Source organism: Kogia breviceps, chromosome 14 (genome assembly GCF_026419965.1).
Source record: "Kogia breviceps isolate mKogBre1 chromosome 14, mKogBre1 haplotype 1, whole genome shotgun sequence".
Taxonomy (NCBI): Eukaryota; Metazoa; Chordata; class Mammalia; order Artiodactyla; family Physeteridae; genus Kogia; species Kogia breviceps.
The window spans coordinates 90,537,149-90,561,112 of record NC_081323.1 but is presented as its reverse complement, the minus strand read 5'-3'; the positions used below and the strand labels follow the sequence as shown (position 1 = coordinate 90,561,112).

Sequence of the window (23,964 nt, the reverse complement as noted above, 5' to 3'; positions counted from 1 at the left end):
TGAAGAAGGGCCACCAGAAGCTCCGGCCCCACCGCGGGGCCAGGACCGGTGCCCACGCGCCCCCATCCTCACACACAGGCTCCAGCAGGAGGCTGTCTGTCCCCTATCCCGGAAGCTCTGTTTACAGGGCACTTTAGCGGGGATTGGCGAACGGCGGCCCTCGGGCCCGGTCTCATAGAGTTTTACAGACCACGGGCGCTCAGCCGTGCCATCACTTCCATTCTGCTCGAGGTCGCTTCTGTGGCACAGGGACAGAGCTGAGGGCTTGTCACAGAGAACGCGTGGCCCACAAAGCCTAAAACAGTCACTATCTGGCCCTTTACGTCCACCAAGCTCTGCTCTAGAGGGAAGAATAGGTGTGACACAGAGAGCAGCCCAAGGAAGCAGGTGATGAGAACTGATGCCTTAAGGCCACTGCCCACACCGTCCATCTCTGACCACAAGATACCGAAGTTCAAGGACAGGCTACAGACTTGCCCGACGTCATGCAACCGGCGCAGGGGCCCAGTGTGTAAATTTAAGGCTGTCTGACCGCCGCCCGACTGCCCGCCCGCTGTGTGGGTGAGGGTGTGCCCACGTGCGCGCCCACAGACACAGCCTGGGCGGCCTCCTTCCCAAGGGGGCTCACAGAAGTTTAAAATTAAGGAACGGAGACCCTAAGCCTTTCATGTAACGGCAAGAAGACAAGACCCGGCGAAATCAAGTGTCGGGGGTGGGGCGACAGAAAGTCGTCCCTTGAAGAGCAAGAAGTCGGTGCCTTTTGAAAAAGCTACGGCGATAAGACACTGTCACACAGTCACTAGAAAGGGCAAGATTTACAAGCCTGGCCCCAGCCGGTGTGGGTGAGGGTGCAGAGCGTGGGTTCTCAGACACAGCCGGCGGGAGTATAAACTGACTCAACCCGCCCTGGGACACAGTCCGCAGCTGCTCACATAATGAAACGTACACCTCTCCTATAACCCCGCAATTCTGCTCCTCGGTATTTACCCAAGAGAAATGAAAATATGTCCCTAAAAATCTGCACATCAACAATATGTGAAAAGTACAAGGCCTGTCACCAACAGGGCTGCACACCAAGAATGCAAGGCTGGCTGAAAGTCTGGAAATCCGTCAGCGTAATTCGCCGTATTTGCAGGTTAAGAAAGAAAAGCCTACCATCCTCTCAAGAGACGCAGAAAAAGCATGCGATGAAATGTAACACCCTAATAAAACTCCTCAGAAAACTAGGAATAGAGGGGAACTTCCCTAACTTGGTAAAGGGCATCTGTGAAATACCTACAGCTGACATCATACTTAACGGAGCAAGGCTGAATGCTTCCCCGCTAAGACGGGGAACTAGACAGGAATATCTGCTCTCTTCACTTCTATTCAACACTACCCAGGAGGGAACAGTGGATGTCTAGGGTTGGGGGCGGGGTGTGAAGAATGGGGAGTGATGGCTAAAGTGTATGGTATTTCTTCTTGGAATAATGAAAATGTCTTTAAATTGACGGTGGTGACAGGAGCCCAGCTCTGTGGGTACGCTAAAAACCACCGAATTGTTCACCTCAAAGGGGTGAATTGTATGGTACATAAATTATATCTCAATAAAGCTATTAAAAAATCTAAAACAAACAAACATAAACACTACACTAGAGGTTCTGGTCAGTGCACTGAGGCAATAAAAATAAATAAAAAGCATCCAGGTTGGAAAGGAAGAAGTAAAATGGCTCTCATGCATAGACAACATGTTTATCTATATAGAAAATCCGCTGGAGTCTACAAAAACACTACTAGAACAAACAAGGCTGCAGGATACAATATAAATATACAAAAATCAGTCGTATTTCTATAAACCAGCAACGAGCCATCAGAAACTGGACATTTAAAAACACAATTACATTCTGGAGACGGTAGCACAACCAGTGAATGTTCTTAACACCACCGAACTACACCCTTGAGAGAGTAAAATGGCAAATTTTATGTTACACATATTTTACCACAATTAAAAAATTTTGAATACCATTTACAATAGCGTAAAAAATATTAAATACTTAGGGGTAAATATGACCAGATATGCAAAACAGTACGCTGAAAACTATAAGATATTGCTGAAAAAATTAAAGACCCGAATACGTGGTGAGAGACGCTATTCCCACGGGTTGGAACACTCTGTATTGTGAAGATGTAAACTCTCTCAAATTAATCCATAGATTCAACGCAATCCCAATCAGAATTCCAGCAGGGTTTTTCGAGCAGAAATTAACAAGCTGGTTCTAAAATCCGTAGGTAAATGCAGCGAACCTAGAAGAGCCAAAACAACTTTGAAAAAGAACAAAGATGAAGGTTTTAGAATTTATTTTAGAATTTATTGCAAAGCCACAGCTAACAAGATGGTGTTGGTATCAGCAAAAAACCAAACAGATCAACGGAACAGAATAGAGGGTCCAGAAATAGGCCACACGTGTGTGGCCACCCAATTACTGACAAAGGTGTGCGGGCAGTTCAGTGGGGAAAGAATAATCTCTCAACACATGGAGCTGAGCCAGGCATCATCTGCAAATACCAGACTTCAATCCAAACCTCCCGCCATATACAAAAGGAATTCAAAATGCATCAGAGCACCAAATGTAAAACCTGAAACCATGAAGCTTCCAAAGGAAAATAGGAGAAAAATATTTGTGACCCTGGGTTAGGCAAAGACTTTTTAGCTACAACAGTAAAAGCAAAACCCATTTATTAAAAAAAGATACATTGCTTTATCAGAATTTTAAAAAAATCTGCTCTTTGCAAAGCACCATTAGTCAAGGGAATGAAACGGCAAGTCACACTGGGGGAAATTTTGCAAATCGTATATTATCTGATAAGAGGTCTGTGTCCAAAGGATATCAAGAACTATTCAAACTCAGTAATAAAACAAACAACCCAATTACAAAAACAGGCAAAAGATCTTAACAGACACTTTGATGGAAGACGGCAAATAAGCACAAGGAGGGCTCTCCCCATCGTCCGTCATCGGGGGAGCAGGGCTGACCGCACAGGCCCCGCGGGGGCTTCTGGGGTGACGGCGGCTACTTCTCCCATATTCCAAAGGGGTGCATTTCATCCTCTGTAAGTCACACCTCGATAAAAGTGAATTTAAGAAAGATGTTTGTGTGTCTACAACCCCGGACCTGTCCCAAGAGACTGGAGAAGCAGGAAAGTCAGGGCCTCCTCCCCCTGCATCCTGCCCTGAAGGGTGGGCAGGCACCTGCTTCCTCTCGAGGGGTGCGCCCCCCCAGAGTGATGTCCAGGTGGCGCCCGGGGGCCACACGGGCCGACCCAGAGGCCCGGTCTGACCTGCAACGGTGTCCTCGGAGTCAGCGCCTGCCGCCCGGCCCCCCGCCGGCCCCTCAGCCGCTGTAACAGCTCTAGGGCCTCGTCGCACTCACTGCGCCATGACTGGCCGCGTTACCTAGCCGCTCCCTCCGGGGCTGCGTCCGGTCATCCGTCCGGTTCTACGCAAGACGGCACACAATGCCCAGAGAGGGTGAGACGGTGCCTGAGGTCACACAGTGGCAGAGCTGGGGTCAGACGGCAGGCACGCGGCTCCCACCCTCCACGCCGGAGCCACCCTCCTGGTTCAAAGAAGGTGGGTGCGAGGACGTGTGCGGTGGCCGGCGCCCAAGGGAGCCCCAGCCCAGCGTCCCGGCTGGTGAGGAAGCCTATCCATCTCCTCGGGAGGTGACTCCCCTGCTGCCCCCACCCCTTCGGGGGCTCCCCAGGGCCTGGTGGGGAAAGGCAAGAAGATGGTTTGAAACAGGTCTGAAGCAGGAGGCGTCCCGACCCCGAGCCCAGCCTGTGCACCGCAGCTTGGGAAGCCCATGGTCCCGGCCTGGGGGAGTCCCCCCAACCCTGCCGTCACACGTGGCACCACTGCCTCTGCCCGGCGCACAGTGGGCCTGCAGTGCCCCCCACGCACGGGTCACCCGTGGCTGGGCAGAGTGCTTGTCTGTCCTCTGCCCCTGCAAAGTGCTGCAAAAATCCTGAAGGCAGTGAGGAGGGCACGAGTCCGGGGCCTGCCGGCCGAGCCCACAGAGCACCTGCTGCTCTCAGGACGCACCACCCCCGGAGGACCGGTCAAGCAGCACACACACCAGGAATGGCACCCCTGTGCGCCGGGCTTCCCCATCAAGAGCCCCTATTTTAACGCAGGATTCCGACCCTGGGAGGCAAGCTCTGGGGGTGACTCAGGCAACAGTGTAAGGCCCCTGGGGCCGGGCAGGGTGGCCGCTCCCAGTCCCCAGCCCCCCAGAGCAGCACGCGGGGACCAGTGGGGCGTGCGGGCCCCTCGCTGTGGCCCAGAGGCAGCTCCAGGCCAGTCTCCCGTGTGTCCATCTGGTTGAGTCATGGATCGACTCTTCCTGCGCTGCGCCTGCACCTCAGCTAATGGGTGATTCCCTTGACCCCAGCCCCTCCGTCCTCCCGACAAAAGCCTCTCGGCACAATCTTGGGCGGGCCGGCCCCCCCGGCCTGTCCACTGGGGACGCCGACCCTGAGGCCAAGGACCTCCGGGATGGGCGCGTGTGCACGCGTGCAGCAGGGGCGATGAGGGGCTGGCTAAGGGCTGGCAGGAGGTCCCCAAGGGAGGGGGTGGCTGACCTTCAGCTTTCGTAGTGGACAGGCTGTCCCCGCAGGCTTCCCGCCCGAGCCGCTGGGGCACAGCCAGGTCCACCCCATCTGCACAAGCCCCCTCCCCCATCGGGGCCAGGAAACGGGCACGGGGCTGGGGCGCCCGTGTATATGCGAAAGCCCCACACTCCTGAGCTCAGAGCCCCTGGGGTGGAAGGGGACCCACGGGGGGAGGGGAGCTGGTCGGGGAAGCCCGGCTCCAGGACCCCTCAGTCCCGGGCAGGAGGGCCCCACACCTGGTCCGGGCTCCACTCTGGCTGCACCCCGCCCCCGCGGGGCAAGGGGCTGCCGAGCCATCCAGAGCCCGCCCTGCCCCTCTCTGTCCACTCGTGAGCACCCAGGCCTCGGGGATTCCTTGCCCAATGGCCTGGGCCGCGGGGCGGCCAAGGGCATGGGCTGGTGTGGGTGGAGCGCATGCCGCCCTGCGATAAGCGGGGGCGGGAGAGGGGCCAGGCCCGAGTCTCCACGTGCACTCCTGCCCGGGCCCCTCAACTGTCGGGGCCGCCCTGCGCTTCTCCAGGCTCCTGCCGCACCCTCTCTGACCGGGGTGCCCGGGGCGGCCGGACCCGCCGCCCAACGGACTGCTCCAGGCTGCCAGCTTCCGCCCGTCCTCTGCCCTCTGTCTACCCCAGCTCTGCCCAGCCTCTCCTAGGGCGCTCTGAGTGACTCAGCCCCCTGGCTGTTTCCATCTCCGGGAGCCGGACCGAGGCCAGGTGAGACACGTCCTGGGGCTGAGCCAGCAAGAGCAGGCGTGTCCCTCGGCCAAGGTCCAGCAGGGGCAGGAGGGTGTGCAGTGGGGCCTGGCAATGGAACGGTGGGTCTGGCCGAACCCCGTGGCCCCCACAAGGCAGAGGCCCAGCAGTGAGGAGGGCCGAGTCCTGGGGGGCACAGCCGGGCAACTGGCTCTGGGCAGAGGGCCCGGTGGCCGCCTAGGGGCCCACGGCCCGTGCCGGCCGCCCGCCGCAGTTACTCCTCTGCTGGGGCCGCCCCTCCCCACACGCACAGCACCCGCCCTGCGCCTCGATCCGGGTCCCACGCCCCGTTTCCACTGTTGGCGCTTCCGCACACACAGTGCAGCCTGGGGTGTGTTCGCCCTCTGTCTCCCGCTGGAATCTAAGCTCCGGGAGGGCGGGCAATTGGCTTCTGTGCCTGGCGGTTCCCACCACCGAGGACGGCACCCTGCATACAGCAGGCGCTCAGTGAGTTCCCGCGGCTCACAGCTTCTCCTCTCCCGGCCCCGGCGCCCAGTCCACTGAGAGGCGAGCACGGGACCCAGCCTCGCTCAGCCTCCCCCCGAGCCCTCCCCACCTGCCTGGCCTAGTTCCCTCTCCTCTGCCGCCCCGTCCTTCCCCAGCTCTCCCATCACTCCGGCCAGCGCCTCGCACACTGCCCAGTCCCTCCCTCGGCCCCGAGGTGCCTTGCGGACGCCCCCCTCCCTCTCATCCCCACCCCCGTCGCAGACCCCGCTGGCCCCCACGGCCCTGACCCCATCCTTCCCGGACCAGGCAGCCTCTGGCCAGGCCGCCCGCCTCCCGGGGGTCCCCCCGCCTTCCAGGCTGCGCGCGAGCCCCTCCCCGCCGGGCACCCTCCCGGCACCTCATCTGGTCTCTTGGCTGTGAAAACTGTGCTTTGAGCCAGACGGAGGTGGTGGCCACACAACCTGGGGATGTTCTCAAGGCCACTGAATTGTTCACTTTTAATGGCCAATTTTATGCTGTGTGAATTTCACCTCGATTAAGAAAAAGGAAAAGAAAAGGAAACACTCACACCCCTCCGGCTGTTTTCTGCCCCGTCTCCACCTCTGCCCTCTTCGCCCGGGACTGTCCCGGCGCCGGGCTCGCGCCTGCACTCCAGGTCTACGGCGGCCTCTCAACCAGCCCCTGGCCCCCAGCCGGCGGTGGCGCCTCACCCTTCCTTCAGCCTCGGCTAAAAGCCGGGGCGCCCTTGTCCCTCCCTGCCCTTCACCCCCACGCCCCGTCTGCCAGCAAGTCCCGCTCCTCAGACTTCAAAATGTTTCCAGGACTCGATCATTTCCCACCGCACCGCTGTCACCTCGGGTCTGGAGGATGTGGGAGCACGCCAACCGTCTACCTGCTTCCGTCTCGCTTCCCCCCCCGCCAGACCCACCCTCCCGCTGGGGCCCCGCGTGCGCCCCACGCCACCTCTCAGCTCCCGCCTCCTGCTCTGGACACACCGGCCTCTCAGCTTCTCCCTCCACCAAGCCAGGCTCATGGCCGGCCTGGGGCCCCGGCGGCTGGCGGGCCCACCTGCTTCCGGAGGAGCCACGCCCCCCGGGGGACCCCGGATGACCCTGGCGCCCGTGGTTACCCACCTGTCCCCTCGTCACATGCCAGTGACACCCTCCTCCCAGAGACCCCCACCCAGACCCCCGCCGCACCCAGGGCCACACCCTCTCCCTGTCACCGCAGAGGCTGCCCGCTCCCACTCGGGGGCCCTGTTCCGACCCGCCTGCCCCGCACCTCGAGAGCACAGACCCCGAGTCTCCACTGCCCTCCCTCTGCTGCACAACGCGGGCCGCCTCTCACACACCAAGGTCTCGCCCGGGGGGCGCCCCACGCGCAGGGAAGGGCCCGGCCGCCTACAGGTGCGCAGGCTGACCCCGGACCTCGCATCACGGGGATATCCGAGGGCCTCTGGCCAGGGCCCCCCTTCCCGGGGCTTCCCGCATCAGAGCCGCTGCTTCACCCTCTCCTCCCCCCCCCCGCCCCCACCCCACGCGGGGGGACAGAGGCGCCCCCGCCTCCTCCTGTGTCCACGGAGGTCTCGGCTGCTTTCCCAGGTGGTCCGGGCACTGCCGCCGGCTCCCACCAGCCAGCGACCCCCGAGCTGCCCCGCCAGGGGTCAGTTCAGTTTGCCCTCTTCGCTGATCCCCTCGCATGCGGGCGCCCCTCCCCTTTGTTAACAGCTGTCTTCACGGGGGCTCCACCCTCCCCATCTCCTCCGCGGGCTCTGCTCCTACAGGGGGCGCTCAGTGCCACACCTGCGCTCCATCTCCCCCCGGGACCCCAAAATGTGGATCAGGCTTCTCCCCGCCAAGCCCACCCCAAACCCGTCATTAGACGAGGCGACCCTTGCACAAGGTGACCCCACGCTTCCCCTGTTGTCCCAGAGCCTCCCTGCATTCAACACCCCCCCCCCCCGCCACCTCCTGCTCCCTAAAGAGGCCAGGCCTGGACCCAGGCATCTGGGCAGCTGTTCTGACAGTCCAGAATGCTCCTCGTCCAGATCCCTGCAGGCCCAGCTCCTGTTCACAATTCAGCAGTGGCCACCCCTGCACTAGCCACCCTCTGCCTGTCCCGACTCTGCGTGGGGTCACTTTCTCATCTTCCGTCTCCCGCACAGAACGCAGACACGTGAGCAAACGGCCCGGGCGACGGCACAGGACAAGGTGCTCCTGCACACGCATGGGATGGAGTAAGGGGGCACCCGCACTGGAGTCCAGGGTGGGCGGCCGACTGAAGGCTCGGCCCTCACAGGCCTCTGGTCCGTGGGCAGAGCCGCGCAGCCACGAGCCACCTCTGCAAAGTGGCAGGACGCCGCGGACCGGGGTCGGGGGCCGGGCGAGACCGGCTCACTGCAGTCCACCTCCGGGCCCGGATGGAGTGCCCGTCCCGGAGAAGACTCTGGGAAGATGGCTGGGTAGGAAGCACCAGAAATCTCTCTCCCCAGCTGGAGAACAACGGTACTGGCAGAATCTGACTGATGTAACAGTTTTTGAACTCCAGAGCCGGCTGAAGTCTTACAACTTCCAGGGGAGAACTTGGACATAAATTGCAGTTAATTCTGCTCAATTTTAGCTCTGAGCACAGCAGGCCTCTGGGCATGTGTCCCAGGTGCAGCTGGCACTCAGTTCGCAGGAGCCAGGGTGAAGAAGGACCTTGTCCCTCAAATGTCCGGGATCTGTGCTCTGACTGCTGCTTCTGACCGCAGACGTGCAGCAAAAGGGGGAAGCAGCCTTTGCTGCCGCCACTCCCCCTGCAGCTCAAGACCTCCCAAAGCCTTAAAGGGCCAGCACCAGCTTTCCCCCTTCACTTGTGCTTTTCCCCTTTGGGGAGCCACTCATTAAAGACTAGGATGTTCAGAAACAACTGCATATACGAGGAAAACTAGAAAGTGACCAAGCATGACCAGAGAAAGGCTTAGAAGACCTGAGAAGACATTAAATTCACTCCTCAGGCTGATCCACAGCATAGACACAGACTAAAACAGTCAGGGGGAAAAAAACAATTACAAAACTGTAGCAAACCATGCTGAAAGGGCAGAATCTGATTTCCAGAGGTACCATATTATTAGATTCAAATGCCCAGTGTTCAACAAAAAACACAAGGCACACAAAGAAACAGGAGAGTATGGCTTATCCAAAGGGAAAAGTAATTAAAGAGAATGTGTCCTTGAAAAAGACTTAATGGCAAATATACTAGACAAAGATTTAATAGCACAGCCTTAACTATGCTCAGAGAACAACAGGAATATGTGGAGAAAGTCAAGAAAACAATGTATTAATATAAACAAAGTAGAAATATTGATGAAGAGATAGTAAGCTAAAAGGAAATAAACAAACAGACAAAAAACCTGGAGCTAAAAGTACAGCTGAAATGAAAAATTCACTAGAGAGATTCAAAGGCAGATACAAACAGGCAGAAGAAAGAATCAGTGAACGTGAAGATATGAGAATAGAAATTATTGAGGCTGGGGAGGAGAAAGAAAAAAGATTGAATAAAAGTGAGCAGTGCCTAAAGAACCTATGGGACATGACGAAATAGACCAACATATGCATTATGGGAGTCTCAGGAGAAGAGGCAGAGAAAGAAACATGCAGAGAGAATACATGAAAAAATACTCAATGAAAACTTCACAAATTTGATGAAAGACATGAATATAAACATCCAAGAAGCTCAACAAACTACAAGTAAGATGAACTCAAAGAGGCCCAAACTGAGAAACATTATAATCAAACTTTCAAAACACAAAGCATCTTGAAAGCATCAAAAGAGAAGCAACCTGTCACATACAAGGGATCCTCGAACAGATAACGAGCAGACTTCTCATCAGAAACGCTGGAGGCACAAGACAGCCAATATATTCAAAGTGCTCAAGGCAGGGGGGGACCTCTTAACAAGCAAAACTGTCCTTCAAAAGTAAGGGGGAGAGAATTCCCTGGTGGTTCGGAGGTTAGGACTCTGTGCTCTCACTGCCGAGGGCCCAGGTTCAATCCCTGGTTGGGGAACTAAGATCCCACAAGTCATGCAGTGCAGCCAAAAAAAAAAAAAAAAAGTAACGGGGAAATGAGGCCCAGATAAACAAAGAGCTGAGGGAGTTTGTGAGCACTAGGACCACCTGCGAGACATGCTCAGGGAGCCCTGCAGGTGAAATGGAGGTTCGAACACTTGGCGGTACCCCTCAAAGCCATGTGGAGAAACAAAGATCTCAATGAAGGTAAATACGTGGGCTATCACACAAGCCAGTATTAGCTGTAACAATGGTTGGTAACTTTTTGTTATCTACGTGATTTAAGAGACTAATATTTTTAAAGGAAAAAACATTAATGTGAAAGCTGGCATTACTGTAATTCTGGGTTGTGACTCCAAACCTTGTTTCTTACATACGTTAGGAGATAGTGCATTTAAAATAATTAGTAGTTTATGTTTTAGGGCACACAATGTATAAAGATATCATTTTGCGACACCAACAACTGAAAGAGGTGGAGATGGAACTATAAAGAAGCAGAGGTTTTGTATGTTATTAAAGTTAATCTGCTATAAATTCAAATTAGAATGCTATAACTTTAGAATGTTAAATGTAATTCCCATAGTAACCACAAAGAAAACAGCTACAGAATATACACAAAAAAAAATTAAGAAAAAATTAAATATTTCACTAAAAAAATAAACATAAAATATGACAGGAATGCAGGAAATAAGGGACAAAAAAATCTACAGGGCATATAGAAAACAAATAGTACAATGACAGAAGTGAGTCCCTCCTTATCAGTAATGACTGTAAATGTAAATGTGTTAAACTCCCAATCAAAAGACAGAGATTGCCAGAATGGCTATAAACACATCATCCAACTGTATCCTTTACTCCAGGAGACTCACTTGAGATCCAAAGTCACAAACAGGTTGAAACTAAAAGGACAGAAAAAGATATTCCATGCAAACAGTAAACAAGTTAGAGGAAGAGTGGCTACACAAAACAGACTTTAAATCAAAAAAGGCTACAAGATACAAAGAAATACATTATATATTCATAAAGGTTCAATACAGCCAGAAGATATAACAATTATGGATATTTACATAGCTAATGACACACCATCAAGATACATGAAGCAAAAACTGACAAATTGAAGGGGAAAATAGGCAATTCTACAGTAACAGTTGAAGATTTCAATATTCTACTCTCAATAACGGACAGAAGAACCAGACAGAAGTAAGGAAACAGAGGACTTAACACAATAAGCCAACTAGACCTAACAGACACACAGAGAACTCTCCACCTGACAGCAGCATGTGCATTCTCACAAGTGCACGTGGGACATTTGGCAGGACAGACCATACCTTAGGGCACAGATTAAGCCTCAATAGATTTTAAAAGATAGATATCATACAAAGTATCCTTTCTAACCGCCACAGGATGAAGTTAGAAATCGATAACAAAGAAAACTGTAAAATTCACGATTGTGTGGAAATTTAACAACACACTTTAAACAACCAATGGATCTAAGAAGAAATCACGATGGAAATTAGAAAATACTTAGAGATGAATGAAAACAAAAACACAACATACTAAAACTTATGAGATGCAGCAGAAGCGGTGCTAAGGGGGAAATTTATGGCTATAAATGCAGACATTAAAAAAAACAAGAAAGACCTCAAATCAGTAACCTAACTTTACAATGTAAAGAACTAGGAAAAGGAGAACTAAACCCAAAGCTAGAGGAAAGAAGAAAGAAATAAAGATTAGAGCAGAGATAAGTGAAATAGAGAACAGAAAAACAATAGAGAAAATAAATGAAGCCAAAAGTTGGTTGTCCAAAAAGATCAACAAGATTGACAAAAATTCAACTAGATGGACTAAGAAAAGAGAGAAGATTCAAAATACTAAAATCAGAAATGAAAGTGGGATGGACCTAGAGATTATCATACTAAGTGAAGTCAGAAAGAGAAAGACAAATGCCATATGATATCATTTACATGTGGAATCTAAAATATGACACAAATGAACATATCTACAAAACAGAAACAGACTCACAGATGTAGAGAACAGACTTGTGGTTGCCAAGGGGGAGGAAGGAGGGGGAAGGACAGCATGGGAGTGTGGGATCAGCAGATGCAAACTATTACATATAGGATGGATAAACAACAAGGTCCTGCTGTACAGCACAGGGAACTATATTCAATATCCTGTGATAAACCATAATGGAAGAGCATATGAAAAAGAATACACATACACACACATACACACACACACATATAAAACTGAATCACTCTGATGTACATCAGAAACAAATAAAACACTGTAAATTGACTACACTTCATATAAAAAAATAAACTTAAAAAAAGAAAGATGAAAGCGGGGGTATTATTACCAATTCTACAGACATAAAAAAGATTATAAGAAAGTACTGTGAACAACTGTACACCAACAAAGTGGATTACTTGGATGAAATAGACAAATTCCTGGAAACACAAAACCTACCAAGACTAAATCAGGAAGAAATACATGATCTGAAGAGACCTATAACTAGGAAGGAGATTGAATCCATAATCAAATTCTCCAAACAAAGAGAAGAACTGGACCTCACGGCTTCAATGGCAAATTCTGCCTAAGATTTAAAGAAGAACTGACACCAGGGACCTCCCTGGTGGCGCAATGGTTAAGAATCCGCCTGCCAATGTAGGGGACACAGGTTTGAGCCCTGGTCCAGGAAGATCCCACATGCCGCGGAGCAATTAAGCCCAGGCACCACAACTACTGAGCCTGCGCTCTAGAGCCAGTGAGACACAACTACTGAAGCCCACGTGCTTAGAGCCCGTGCTGCGCAACAAGAGAAGCCACTGTAATGGGCAGCCCAGGCAGCACAGCAAAGAGGAGGCCCCACTCGCCACAACTAGAGGAAGCCCGCGCACAGCGACCAAGACCCAACGCAGCCAAAATACATAAATGTATTTTTTTAAAAAAGAAGAAGAAGAAGGACTGACACCAATTCCTCTCAAACTTTTTTTTTTTTAATTGAAAAACTGAAGATGAGGGAACACTTCCTAACTCACTCTATAAGACCAGCATAAACCTGATACCAAAAACACTATAAGAAAACCACAGACCAATATACCTGATGAACATTGGTGCAAAAATCCTCAACAATGGGCTTCCCTGGTGGTGCAGCGGTTGGGGGTCTGCCTGCCAATGCAGGGGACACGGGTTCAAGCCCTGGTCCGGGAGGATCCCACGTGCCACGGAGCAGCTGAGCCCGTGAGCCACGGCTGCTGAAGCCCGCGCTCTGGAGCCCGCAGGCCACAACTACTGAGCCCGCACGCCTGGAGCCCATGCTCTGCAACGGGAGAGGCCACCGCAGTGAGGGGCCCGCGCACTGTAGTGAGGAGTGGCCCCCGCTCGCCGCAACTAGAGGGGGCCCATGTGCAGCAACAAAGACCCAACATAGCCAGAATAAATTTTTTTTTAAAAAGTCCTCAACAAAATACTATCAGACTAAATAGAAACAGACGCAGAGACATACAGAACAGACCTGTGGGTGCCAAGGGGAGGGGGCCGGGGAGGGATGGATTGGGAGTTTGGGACTAGCAGATGCAAACTATTATATACAGGATGGATAAACAACAGGTCCTACTGTACAGCACAGGGAACTATATTCAATATCCTTTAATAAACCATAATGGAAAAGAATATGGAAAAAAAGAGTGAATGGTTAAACCTGGGTAATGGGTATATTTGTATATGTTTGAAATATCCATAATAAAAGGCTTTAAAAAGTTTAAAAAACCACTATCAACCTGAATTTACTACCATATTAAAAGGATTATATACCATGACCAAGTAGGAGTTATTCCCGGAATGAAAGAACAATTCAATACATGAAAATCAATCAATGTAATACATCACTTAAACAGAATAAAGAGGGGAAAAAACACATAATCGTCTCAACTGGTGCAGGAAAAGCATTTGAAAAAAGTCAACACTCTTTATAATTAGAAATAGGGCTTCCCTGGTGGCACAGTGGTTGAGAGTCCGCCTGCCAATTCAGGGGACACGGGTTTGTGCCCCGATCTGGGAAGATCCCACATGCCGTGGAGCGGCTAGGCCCGTGAGCCATGGCCACTGAGCCTGCGCGTCCGGAGCCTGTGCTCCGCAACAGAAGAGGCCATGACAGTGAGAGGCCCGCGTACCACAAACAAAAAAAAAAAAAAAAAAAGAAAGAAAAGAAATAGAAGTAAACTAACTCCACATAATAAAAGCCATATATGAAAAACCCACAGCAAACATAACAGTCAATGGTGAAAGACTTAAGTCTTTTCCTCTACGATCAGGAACAAGGCAAAGTTGCCCTCTGCAACACTTTTGTTGAACACAGTACTGGAACTTCTAGCCAGAGGAATGAGGCAACAAAAAGAAATGAAAGTCATCCAAATTGGAAAGGAAGAAGTAAAATTATCTAATTTGCCAATGATATGCTCTTATATATAGAAATTCATAATGACTCCACAAAAAAGCTGTTAGAACTAATAGACAAACTAAGCAAAGCAGCAGTATTCAAAGTTAACACACAAAAATCAGTTGCATTTCTATATATATAGAACAATTTGAAAAGGAAATTACAAAAACAACATCATTTACATTAGCATCAAAAAGAATAAAATACTTAGGAATTATCTTAACCAAGGAGGTGAAAGACTTGTACAATGAAAACTACAAACATTCCTGAAAGAAATTAAAGAGGACATAAATAAATGGAAACACATCCCATGTTCATGGACTAGAAAACTTAATATTGTTAAAATGTCAACATTACCCAAAGTGATCTAAAATGTCAATGCAATCCCTATCAAAATCCCAAAGACTTTTTGGGCAGAAATAGAAAAAACCCATCCTAAAATTCACAGGCAATCTCAAGGGACCTCCAAAGTTACAGTAATCAAAACAGTGTGGTACTGGCATGAAAAACAAATAGACCAATGGAATAGAATACAGAGCCCAGAAATAAACCCTCACATATATGGTCAAATGATTTTTGACAAGGGTGTCAAGATCAATCAATGGAGAAAAAGAGTCTGTTCAAGAAATGGTGCTGGAACACCACTGGATATCCACATGCAAAAAAGAATAAAGGTGGACCCTTACCTCACACCATGTACAAAAATTGACTCAAAATAGATCAAGAACCTAAATGTGAGACCTAAAACCATAAAACTCTGAGAAGAAAACATGGGACAAAAGCTTCATAACACTGGATTTGAAAATGCTTTCTTGGCTATGACACCAAAGGGCACAGGCAAGAAAAGAAAAAAAATAAGCAAATTCGATTTCACGAAAATGAAAAAAAATGTTTCTTCTTGGTTGCGCTGCATGGCTTTGTGGGATCTTAGTTCCCTGACTAGGGATTGAAACCAGGCCCTCAGCAGTGAGAGCACTGAGTCCTAACCACTGGACCGCCAGGGAATTCCCTCATGAAAATATTTTATATTTTGTGCATCAAAATATACTATCCATCAAGTAAAAAGGCGACCCACAGAATGAGAGAAAATATTTGCAAATCATATATCTGATAAGGGATTAATATACAGAGAACTCTCAAAACTCAACAACAACAATAAAAAACAAACAACCCAATTTCTAATGGGCAAAGAATTTAAAAAGACATTTCTCCAAAGAAGATACACAAATGGTCAATCAGCACATGAAAAAGATGCTCAGCATGACTGATCATTAAGGAAATGCAAATCAAGGCCACAGCGAGACACCACCCCACACCCATCAGGATGACCACCATCCAAGAAACAGAAAACAAGTGTTGGAGAGGATGTGGAGAAATTCGAACCCCGTGAACTGCTGGTGGGGATATAAAATGGTACCGCCGCTTTGGAAAACAGTACAAGATTACTCAAAAAAATAAAAATAGAATTACCAAGTGACCCAGTCATTCCACTTCTGAGTATATACCCAAAAGAACTGAAAGCAGAGTCTTGAGATGTTTGAACACCCATGTTCATATCAGCATTATCCACAGGAGCTAAAACGTGGAAGCAACCCAAGTGTGTCCAGCTGTGGAAGAATGAATGGATAAGTAAAATGTAGTCCTTTTATACAATGGAATATTATTTGATCTTAAAATGGAAGGAAATGGAAATCAAAAGAGAGTCAGGATAGCTATACTTAGGAAAAATACTCAGAAAAAATAGGCTTTAAAACAAGTACAGTAATAAGAGACAAAGAAGGTCATTATGTCATGGTAAAGAGGTCAATCCCACAAGACGGTATAACATTTGTAAATGTTTAGATACCCAACATAGTAACACCTGAAACTGTAAAGCAAATATTAACAGACCTAAAGGGAAAAATAGACAGAAATACAGTAATAGCAGGGGACTTTATTTATTTATTTATTTATTTATTTATTTTGCGGTACGCGGGCCTCTCACCGCTGCGGCCTCTCCCGCTGCGGAGCACAGGCTCCGGACGCGCAGGCCCAGCAGCCATGGCTCACAGGCCGCAGCATGTGGGATCTTCCCGGACCGGGGCACGAACCCGTATCCCCTGCATCAGCAGGCGGACTCCCAACCACTGCGCCACCAGGGAAGCCCGGCAGGGGACTTTAAAACCCACTTTCACCAATGGTTAGATCATCCAGACAGAAAATCAACGAGGAAACACTGGCTTTAAACAACACATTAGACCATGGACTTAACAGACATACCTAGGAAATTCCACCCAGAAGCAACACAGAATACACATTCTTAAGTGCACATGGAACATTCTCCAAGATAAATCATTTGTTAGGTCACAAAACAAGTCTAATTTAAGAAGACTGAAATCACATCAAGCATCTTTTCTACCCACAATGGTATTAACCTAGAAGTAAAAAAACTGGACAACTTGGAAGAAATGGATAACTTCCTAGAAACATGAAACCTACCAAGACTGAATCATGAAGAAACAGAAAATCTGAACAGACCAATTACTAATAAGGCGATTGAATTGGTAATCAAAAACCTCCCAACAAACTCAAGTCCGGGACCAGAAGGCTTTGCTGGTGAATTCTACCAAACATTTAAAGAAGAATTAATACCAGTCCTTCTCAAACTCTTCCAAAAAACAGAAGGGAACACTTTGAAACTCATTTTACAAGCCCAGCATCACCCTGATACCAAAACCAGACAAAGACACCACAAAAAAAGGAAGTTATAGGCCAATATCCCTGATGAACAGAGATGCAAAATCCATCACAAACTATTAGCAAACTAAATTTAACAATGCATCGAAAGGATCATATACCATGATCAACTGAGATTTATTCCAGGGATGCAAGGATGGACCAACATTCCCACATCAATCAACGTGATACACCCAGTGAAGATTAAAAATCATGCGATCAGGAACAAGACAAGGAAGCCCCGGCTTGCCATTGTCATTCAACAAAGTATTGTAAGTCCTAACCAGAGCAAATAGGCAAGAATGAGAAAGAAACGGCACCCAAATAAGAAAGGAAAAAGTAAAACTGTCACTGTTTGCCGATGACATGATACCAAATATGGAAAACCCTACGACGCCATCAAAATGTTAGAACTACTACACGAATTCAGTAATGTTGCAGGATACATAATCAATATACAATAATTTGCTGCATTTCCTTACACTAATAAAAAGAACTAGCAGAGGGGCTTCCCTGGTGGCGCAGTGGTTGAGAGTCCGCCTGCCGATGCAGGGGACGCGGGTTCGTGCCCCGGTCCGGGAAGATCCCACATGCCGCGGAGCGACTGGGCCCGTGAGCCATGGCCGCTGAGCCTGCGCGTCCGGAGCCTGTGCTCCGCGACGGGAGAGGCCACGACAGTGAGAGGCCCGCCTACCACAAAAAAAAAAAAAAAAAAAGAACTAGCAGAAAGAAAGAAAGCAACACATTTATGATTGCATCAAAAAGAATAAAATACCTAGGAATAAATTTTGCCAAGGGGGTGAAAAACAGGTACGCTAAGAACTATAAGACACTGATGAAAGAAAGTGAAGAAGACACAAATGAATGGAATTATATTCTGCGCTCATGGACTGGAAGAATTAGCACTGTTAAAATGTCCATCCCCCCCAAAGTGATCTACAGATTCAATGTAGATATATCCAGAAATCCCTATCAAAATTCCAATGGCATTTTTTTAAACTTTTTTAAAAAAATTTAATTTATTTATTTCTTTTTGGCTCTGTTGGGTCTTCGTTTCTGTGCGAGGGCTTTCTCTAGTCGCGGCGAGCGGGAGCCACTCTTCATCGCAGTGCGCGGGCCTCTCACTGTCACGGCCTCTCTTGTTGTGGAGCACAGGCTCCAGACGCCCAGGCTCAGTAGTTGTGGCTCACGGGCCTAGCTGCTCCGCGGCATGTGGGATCCTCCCGGACCAGGGCTCGAACCCATGTCCCCTGCATTGGCAGGCAGATTCTCAACCACTGCGCTACCAGGGAAGCCCTCCAATGGCATTTTTGACAAAAACAAACCATCTTAAAATTTGTATGGAACCTCAAAGAAGCCCAAATAGCCAAAGTGATCTTGAGAAAGAGGAATAAAGCTGGAGGCATCATATTTCCTCATTTCAAACTGTATTAGAAAGCTATAGTAATCAAAACAGTATGAGAAAAACGTATAGTATTAGCATAAAAACAGACACACAGATCAGTGGAATAGAATAGACAGCTTAGAAATAAGCCCACACATATATAGTCAATTAATTTACAACAAAGGAGCCAAAACTATACAATAGATAAAGGACAATTTCCTCAATAAATGGTGCTGGGAAGACCAGACAGCCACACGCAAAAGAACGAACTGGGGGCTTCCCTGGTGGCGCAGTGGTCGAGGGTCCGCCTGCCGATGCAGGGGACGCGGGTTCATGCCCCGGTCTGGGAGGATCCCACATGCAGCGGAGCGGCTGGGCCCGTGAGCCGTGGCCGCTGAGCCTGCGCGTCCGGAGCCTGTGCTCTGCAACGGGAGAGGCCACAACAGTTGAGAGGCCCGCGTACCACGCAAAAAAAAAAAAAAAAAAAAAAGAATGAACTGGGACCACTATCTTACACCATACACAAAAATTAAGTTGAAATGGATTAAAGACTTGGATGTAAGACCTGGAACCATAAAACTCCTAGAAGAACATAGACAGTAAGCTCTTTGACGTCGGTCTTAGTGATGATTTTTTGAATTTGACACCAAAAGCAAAGGCAACAAAAGCAAAAATAAACAAGTGGGACTAAAAAGCTTCTGCACAGCAAAGGAAACCATCAACAAAATAAAAAGGCAACCTATGGGAGAAAATATTTGCAAATCATATATCTAATAATGGGTCAATACCCAAAGTACAAAAAGAACTCATACAATAGCAACAAAACGAAACAAAACACTTCAATTAAAAAACGGGCAAGGCCTCTGAAAAGACATTTTTCCAAAGAAGATATGCAGATGGCATGGTATATGAAAAGATGCTCAAATCACTAAGCCTCAGGGAAATGCAAATCAAACCCACAATGAGGTATCACCTCGCACCTGTTAGAATAGCCATCATCAAAAAAAGACAAGAAATAACAAGTGTTGACAAAGACGGGGATAAAAGGGGACCCTTGTACACTTGGGTGACAATGTAAATTGATGCAACCACTATGGAAACACTATACACGTTCCTAAAAGATTAAAACTAGAACTTCCATACAATCTAGTAATTTCGCTTCTAGATATTTTACTGAAGGAAGTGAAAACAATTTCAAAAAGATATCTGTATCCCCATATCCATTACAGCCTTATATACCATAGCTAAGATACGGATGATCGGATAAAGAAAATGTGACATATAACATATGAATATTATCCAACCATAAAAAGGCAGGAAACCCGGCCATTTGTGACAACATGGGTGGATCCTGAGGGCATTATGCTGAGTAAAATAAACCAGACAGAGAAAGACAAATACTGTACATGCAATCGAAGAAAACTCACAGATACAGAGAACAGACTGGGGGCTGTCAGAGGTGGGGCGGGTGAAATGGGTGAAGAGAGTCAAAAGGCACAAGCATCCAGTCACAAAATAAACGAGTCCTGCAGATGCCCCACACGGCCTGCTGGCTACGGTGGAGAATACTGTGCTGCATGTTTGAAAGTTCCTAAGACAGTAGATCTCAAAGGTCCTCCTCACAAGGAAAAACGCCGCGTGACGGAGGGTATTAACTAGACTTAACTGTGGTGATCACTTCTCAACACGTACAAACACCGAATCACTGTGCTGTACACCTGAAACTAATATGATGTGACAGTCGATTATAACTCAGTTTTTTAAAGAAGGTAGGAAATCCTGACACATGATAAACATCGAGGACACGATGTTCAGTGAAGTAAGCCAGACACAAAAGGACAAATACGGCGCGATTCCACTTATGTGGGTCAAATTCATAGAGACAGAAAGTGGAAGGGCGGGGGCTGGGGAAGAAGAGGGAATCCGTGTTTAACGGGGACAGAGCTTCCGTTTTGCAAGATGGAAAGAGCTGCGAGATGGGTGGTGGTGACGCTGCAAGACGATGTGAATGTACTTAACACCACTGAGCTGCACGCTGAAAAGTAACTTTTTTGTATATTTTACGCCAGTGAAAAAACAATTTAACCCCAAACCCAAGTGGGCTGCTGCCCCAGGGAGCAGGACTGCCTGCCCAACCCCCTCCTCAGCAGCCCCCTGCCAACCACGCGCTCAGGGGACCCTCTCCCAAACTAAGCCAAATTCCCGAAATTCCTCTCCGCCCAGGTTTACGGGGATGTCTGAAAAGTCACCTCTGCCTTGAAGCTTTCCAGGGTTGAGGGAGGACCTGCCACTCTGAGTTCACTCCCCTGGTCTTGCAGGCAGAGCTGCGAGGACGGGCCCCCAGGGCCACTCATACCTAGACTCCCCGGTCCAGGAAATCAAATCAAACCCCCTGCCCAGGAGCAGCAGGGTCTCCACACCGCCGTCCCAAACCACCTATCTGTCTTCTCAGAAAGCTCTCCTTAACGAGCCCAGACCTCACCACCAATCAGAAGGCCCACGTGTGCTCAGAGGTGGTTCTGCCTGGCGCTCTAGGCAATCCCAAGGTCCAGGTGACATGCATCAAAGCCCCACAGAACGATCACCCACACCTCAGCCCAGTGAAACAGCTGAGAGGCCATGTCCTTCCTGGGCATCAGACCTGAGCTTCCAAGGTGACACTGTCGTTTGTCCCAACTAGGCAGGTGACTCAGACGAAGTAAGAGACACAGCCCCCTCCCCACACCCCCAAAGGTGGAAAACCACCCCCCCCCCGCCAGGCCCGCGATGAGAGCAGCCTCTCTGGAAGCTGTTAGACAAGGCCCTGTGTTCAAGGGCAGGGGGCCCGCTCTTGGAGCGGACAATGGGAGGGTCTGGGAGCAGGTCCCATGGGGGCTGCAGCCAACCCCAGACTGCGTTCCTCCCAGTAGCCCTTGCATGGCCAGCTGTGAGGTCTGCCCATATCTGCTCTGGTGGTTACGGGCGGCCGGGGACCACCCCGTGTCCTGTGGTGCAGAGTGCGGCCGTGGGGACCCTCACCCTCGAGGCGCCCAGCTCCTGGTGGGCTGCAGTTGAGAAGAGCAGCCATGAACCAGCCCACGTGATGGTGTTCTGTCCCCCCTCAATGCCAGAGTGGGCCCGAATTGCCTATCTGGGCCACAGCAGGGATGGGAGGTCCCAGTGACACCCCACAGTGGCACAGAATATGGACAGACCAGCAGGCCTCCAGCAGAGACCGTGGGCGGGCATCACATGGGGGTCACGGGACGTCAGGGCAGCAGGAGAGCCGGTCGGCCCCATGTCCCCTAAGACAGCTCAAGTTCTCAAGGCCTCAGTCTCCCCAGCTGTAAATGCTCCTCAGGCTGCCAGACAAGATGAGGCAAGATGCTGAGGTCATGGACCGAGTCTGAAAAGCAGAGGCGGGCCCAACGCCGGGGAGAGCCGGCCGCTCCCCACCCCCTGTACCTGCTGGAGGGCCACGCCCCTGGACCGAGTGGGTGGGTGGGCACGGCAGCTGCAGGGCCCACCACGCCAAGGAAGCCCACTGTCCCTCCTGCCAGGGAGGCTCTGGGTCCAGAGAAGCCCCCGCTGGGCAGGGTGGCCACGAAGGAGCGGGCCGGGGCCAGCTCCCCGCTGCCCGGGCCGCCCAGGCCGAGCCTGAGAGCAGACCGTGCTGACCGCCCTTCCTCACCAGACCGCCCCCTGGCACGGCCGCTCTCCTGACAAGTGGAAACACAGGTCTGGGAGAGGGAGGTGGGGACGACGGCGCGGGCGGGCAGGCGGGAGCAGGCGCGGAGGGGACGGTGCCTCGCTGCACAGCCGAGGCGAGGCGGGCCCTCGGGGCAGCGGGGAAAGGCCCTCAGCCTGCCGCCCCTCTGGGACTCTCCAGCTCTGGCGTGGCCTCTCGAAGCCACACTGCAGCTGCCCAGCAGATGCCCAGCACTCAGCGGGGGCGGGGGCTGCGCCGGAGACCCCCCCCAGCCCCGCGGGCGAGCAGCAGAGGACAACTAGGGGGGGTGTCCTACTTGCGGGGTGTCCAGAGACCGTGTGTCTCAAACAGGAGTCTCAGAACAAATGCACTGTCTTTCCACCTTCCCTCCCTGGGGGCTCGGCCACTCCCCGCTGTGGTAGGCTTGTTCTGAGGGGCTCAGGCTTGGAGCCCCCAGCGGAGCGCCCCGTGTGTCCCCGCAGAGCCTGGGGACAGCCCCTGAGCTGAGCAGCCCTCCCTGCTGGGGGCCGGAGCAGGTGAGCCTCTAGGGGCTGCTCCACCCCCACCGCAGCGAAGCCGCGCCAGGGGCTGCCAGCCCAGAAGCAGGTGCCGCTGGTCCGAAAGCAAAGCCGTTTCTCCTCCTGCCAAACCCCAGCACACGTAGCCCCAGGGCTCCGGCGCCTTGGAAATCACCCCAGAGCGGGCACCACCCAGGAGCCAATACTAGGAGATGCCTGCTGGGAGAATGGGACGCAGGTAGCCTAGTGCTCGTTCCGAGCTGCACCTGCCCCTCGGCCCCACCTGAACTGGCCACCTGCCTCAGAGCAGTGAGGCCAGGTCGGGGGAGGGGCGCCCGTTCCCACGGGGTCCACGTGGAGGCGGCAGGTGCTTCCTCCCCCTGCCGCCGGGTGCAGGGCTAGAGAAGGGCTCCAGGCGGGGGCCCATGACGTCACCCGCAGGTGGGGGGCAGGGCCAGGTGGACCCCCACACCCACGCACAGGGGCCCGCGGCCCGCTTGTCCATTCCCTCCCTGCAGCCGGTCGCCCGCCGCGATTTCCTCTTTCTTTGCGGAGCCCCAGGTTTCGCAAGGCGGCGGCGGTCCGCGGGTGACAGCGAGACACGCAGCCTGGGGGAGGGGAGGCGGCGACACAGCCGCAGGCCAGGGGCCGTGGGCGGGCAGGCGATGTCTGGGTCCCGGCAGGTGCCCTCGGGCCCGCGCCCCACCCGAGCGGGAACCAGGCTGCGCTGCCCGCCCCCCCCCCCCCCCCGCGCCAAGCAGGCGCCGCAGCACCCTTCCCCGGCCCCGGGGCTGGCATCCAGGCCGGCACCCACCCCGGGCCGCATCCACTCGGGCCCTCCCCCACGCGGGCCGGCCACTACCCGGCCCGCACCCTCCCAGGCCCCCAGCTACCCCGGACGCAGCCAGCGGGCCCGCACCTACCCGGGGCGCCGCAGTCCGCGCAGCGCGCGTTCGCCGGCCGCTGCAGCAGCTCCAGCACGGCCTTCCGCCGCTCCTTGGCCATGGCCGCGTTGCCGCCCCCCGCGACGCCGGGTGGGGAGCGTCCGCCCCGCCGCGCTAGGGCCCCGCGCAGGCCGCCCGCCGCCGCCGCCCCTGCGCCATCCTGAGCAGCTCAGCCCGCGCGCCGGTTCCGCATTCCTGCCGCCCGGCCCGGCTCGGCTCCACCGCCGCCGCTCTCGTCGCCGCCGCGGCAGCCGAGCGTGTGCCGGCGCGGGGCCCGGGGCGCACGGCGCGCTCTGGCCGGCGCGGCCCGCGGGCGGCCCCCAGCGGCGCGGGCGGGCGGGCAGCCTCCTCCCGCGCCGGCCAGGCGTCCCAGC

General features: G+C 51.8%; 1 protein-coding gene across 2 annotated transcripts in view; it reads right to left on the bottom strand.

The window, feature by feature from the left end:
* The window catches only part of ADAP1 (ArfGAP with dual PH domains 1), a 60,714-nt gene extending 37,008 nt beyond the window's left edge, over positions 1 to 23,706 (bottom strand). Inside the window, exon 1 of one of the 2 annotated variants that reach the window (XM_067012856.1) lies at positions 23,570 to 23,706. In XM_067012856.1, the coding sequence (XP_066868957.1) occupies positions 23,570 to 23,651 (82 nt within the window). In that variant the 5' untranslated portion in view covers positions 23,652 to 23,706. The remainder of the gene's footprint in view (positions 1 to 23,569) is intronic. The other variant, XM_059038531.2, reaches the window with a different exon arrangement.
* Positions 23,707 to 23,964: the final 258 nt, after the last annotated feature.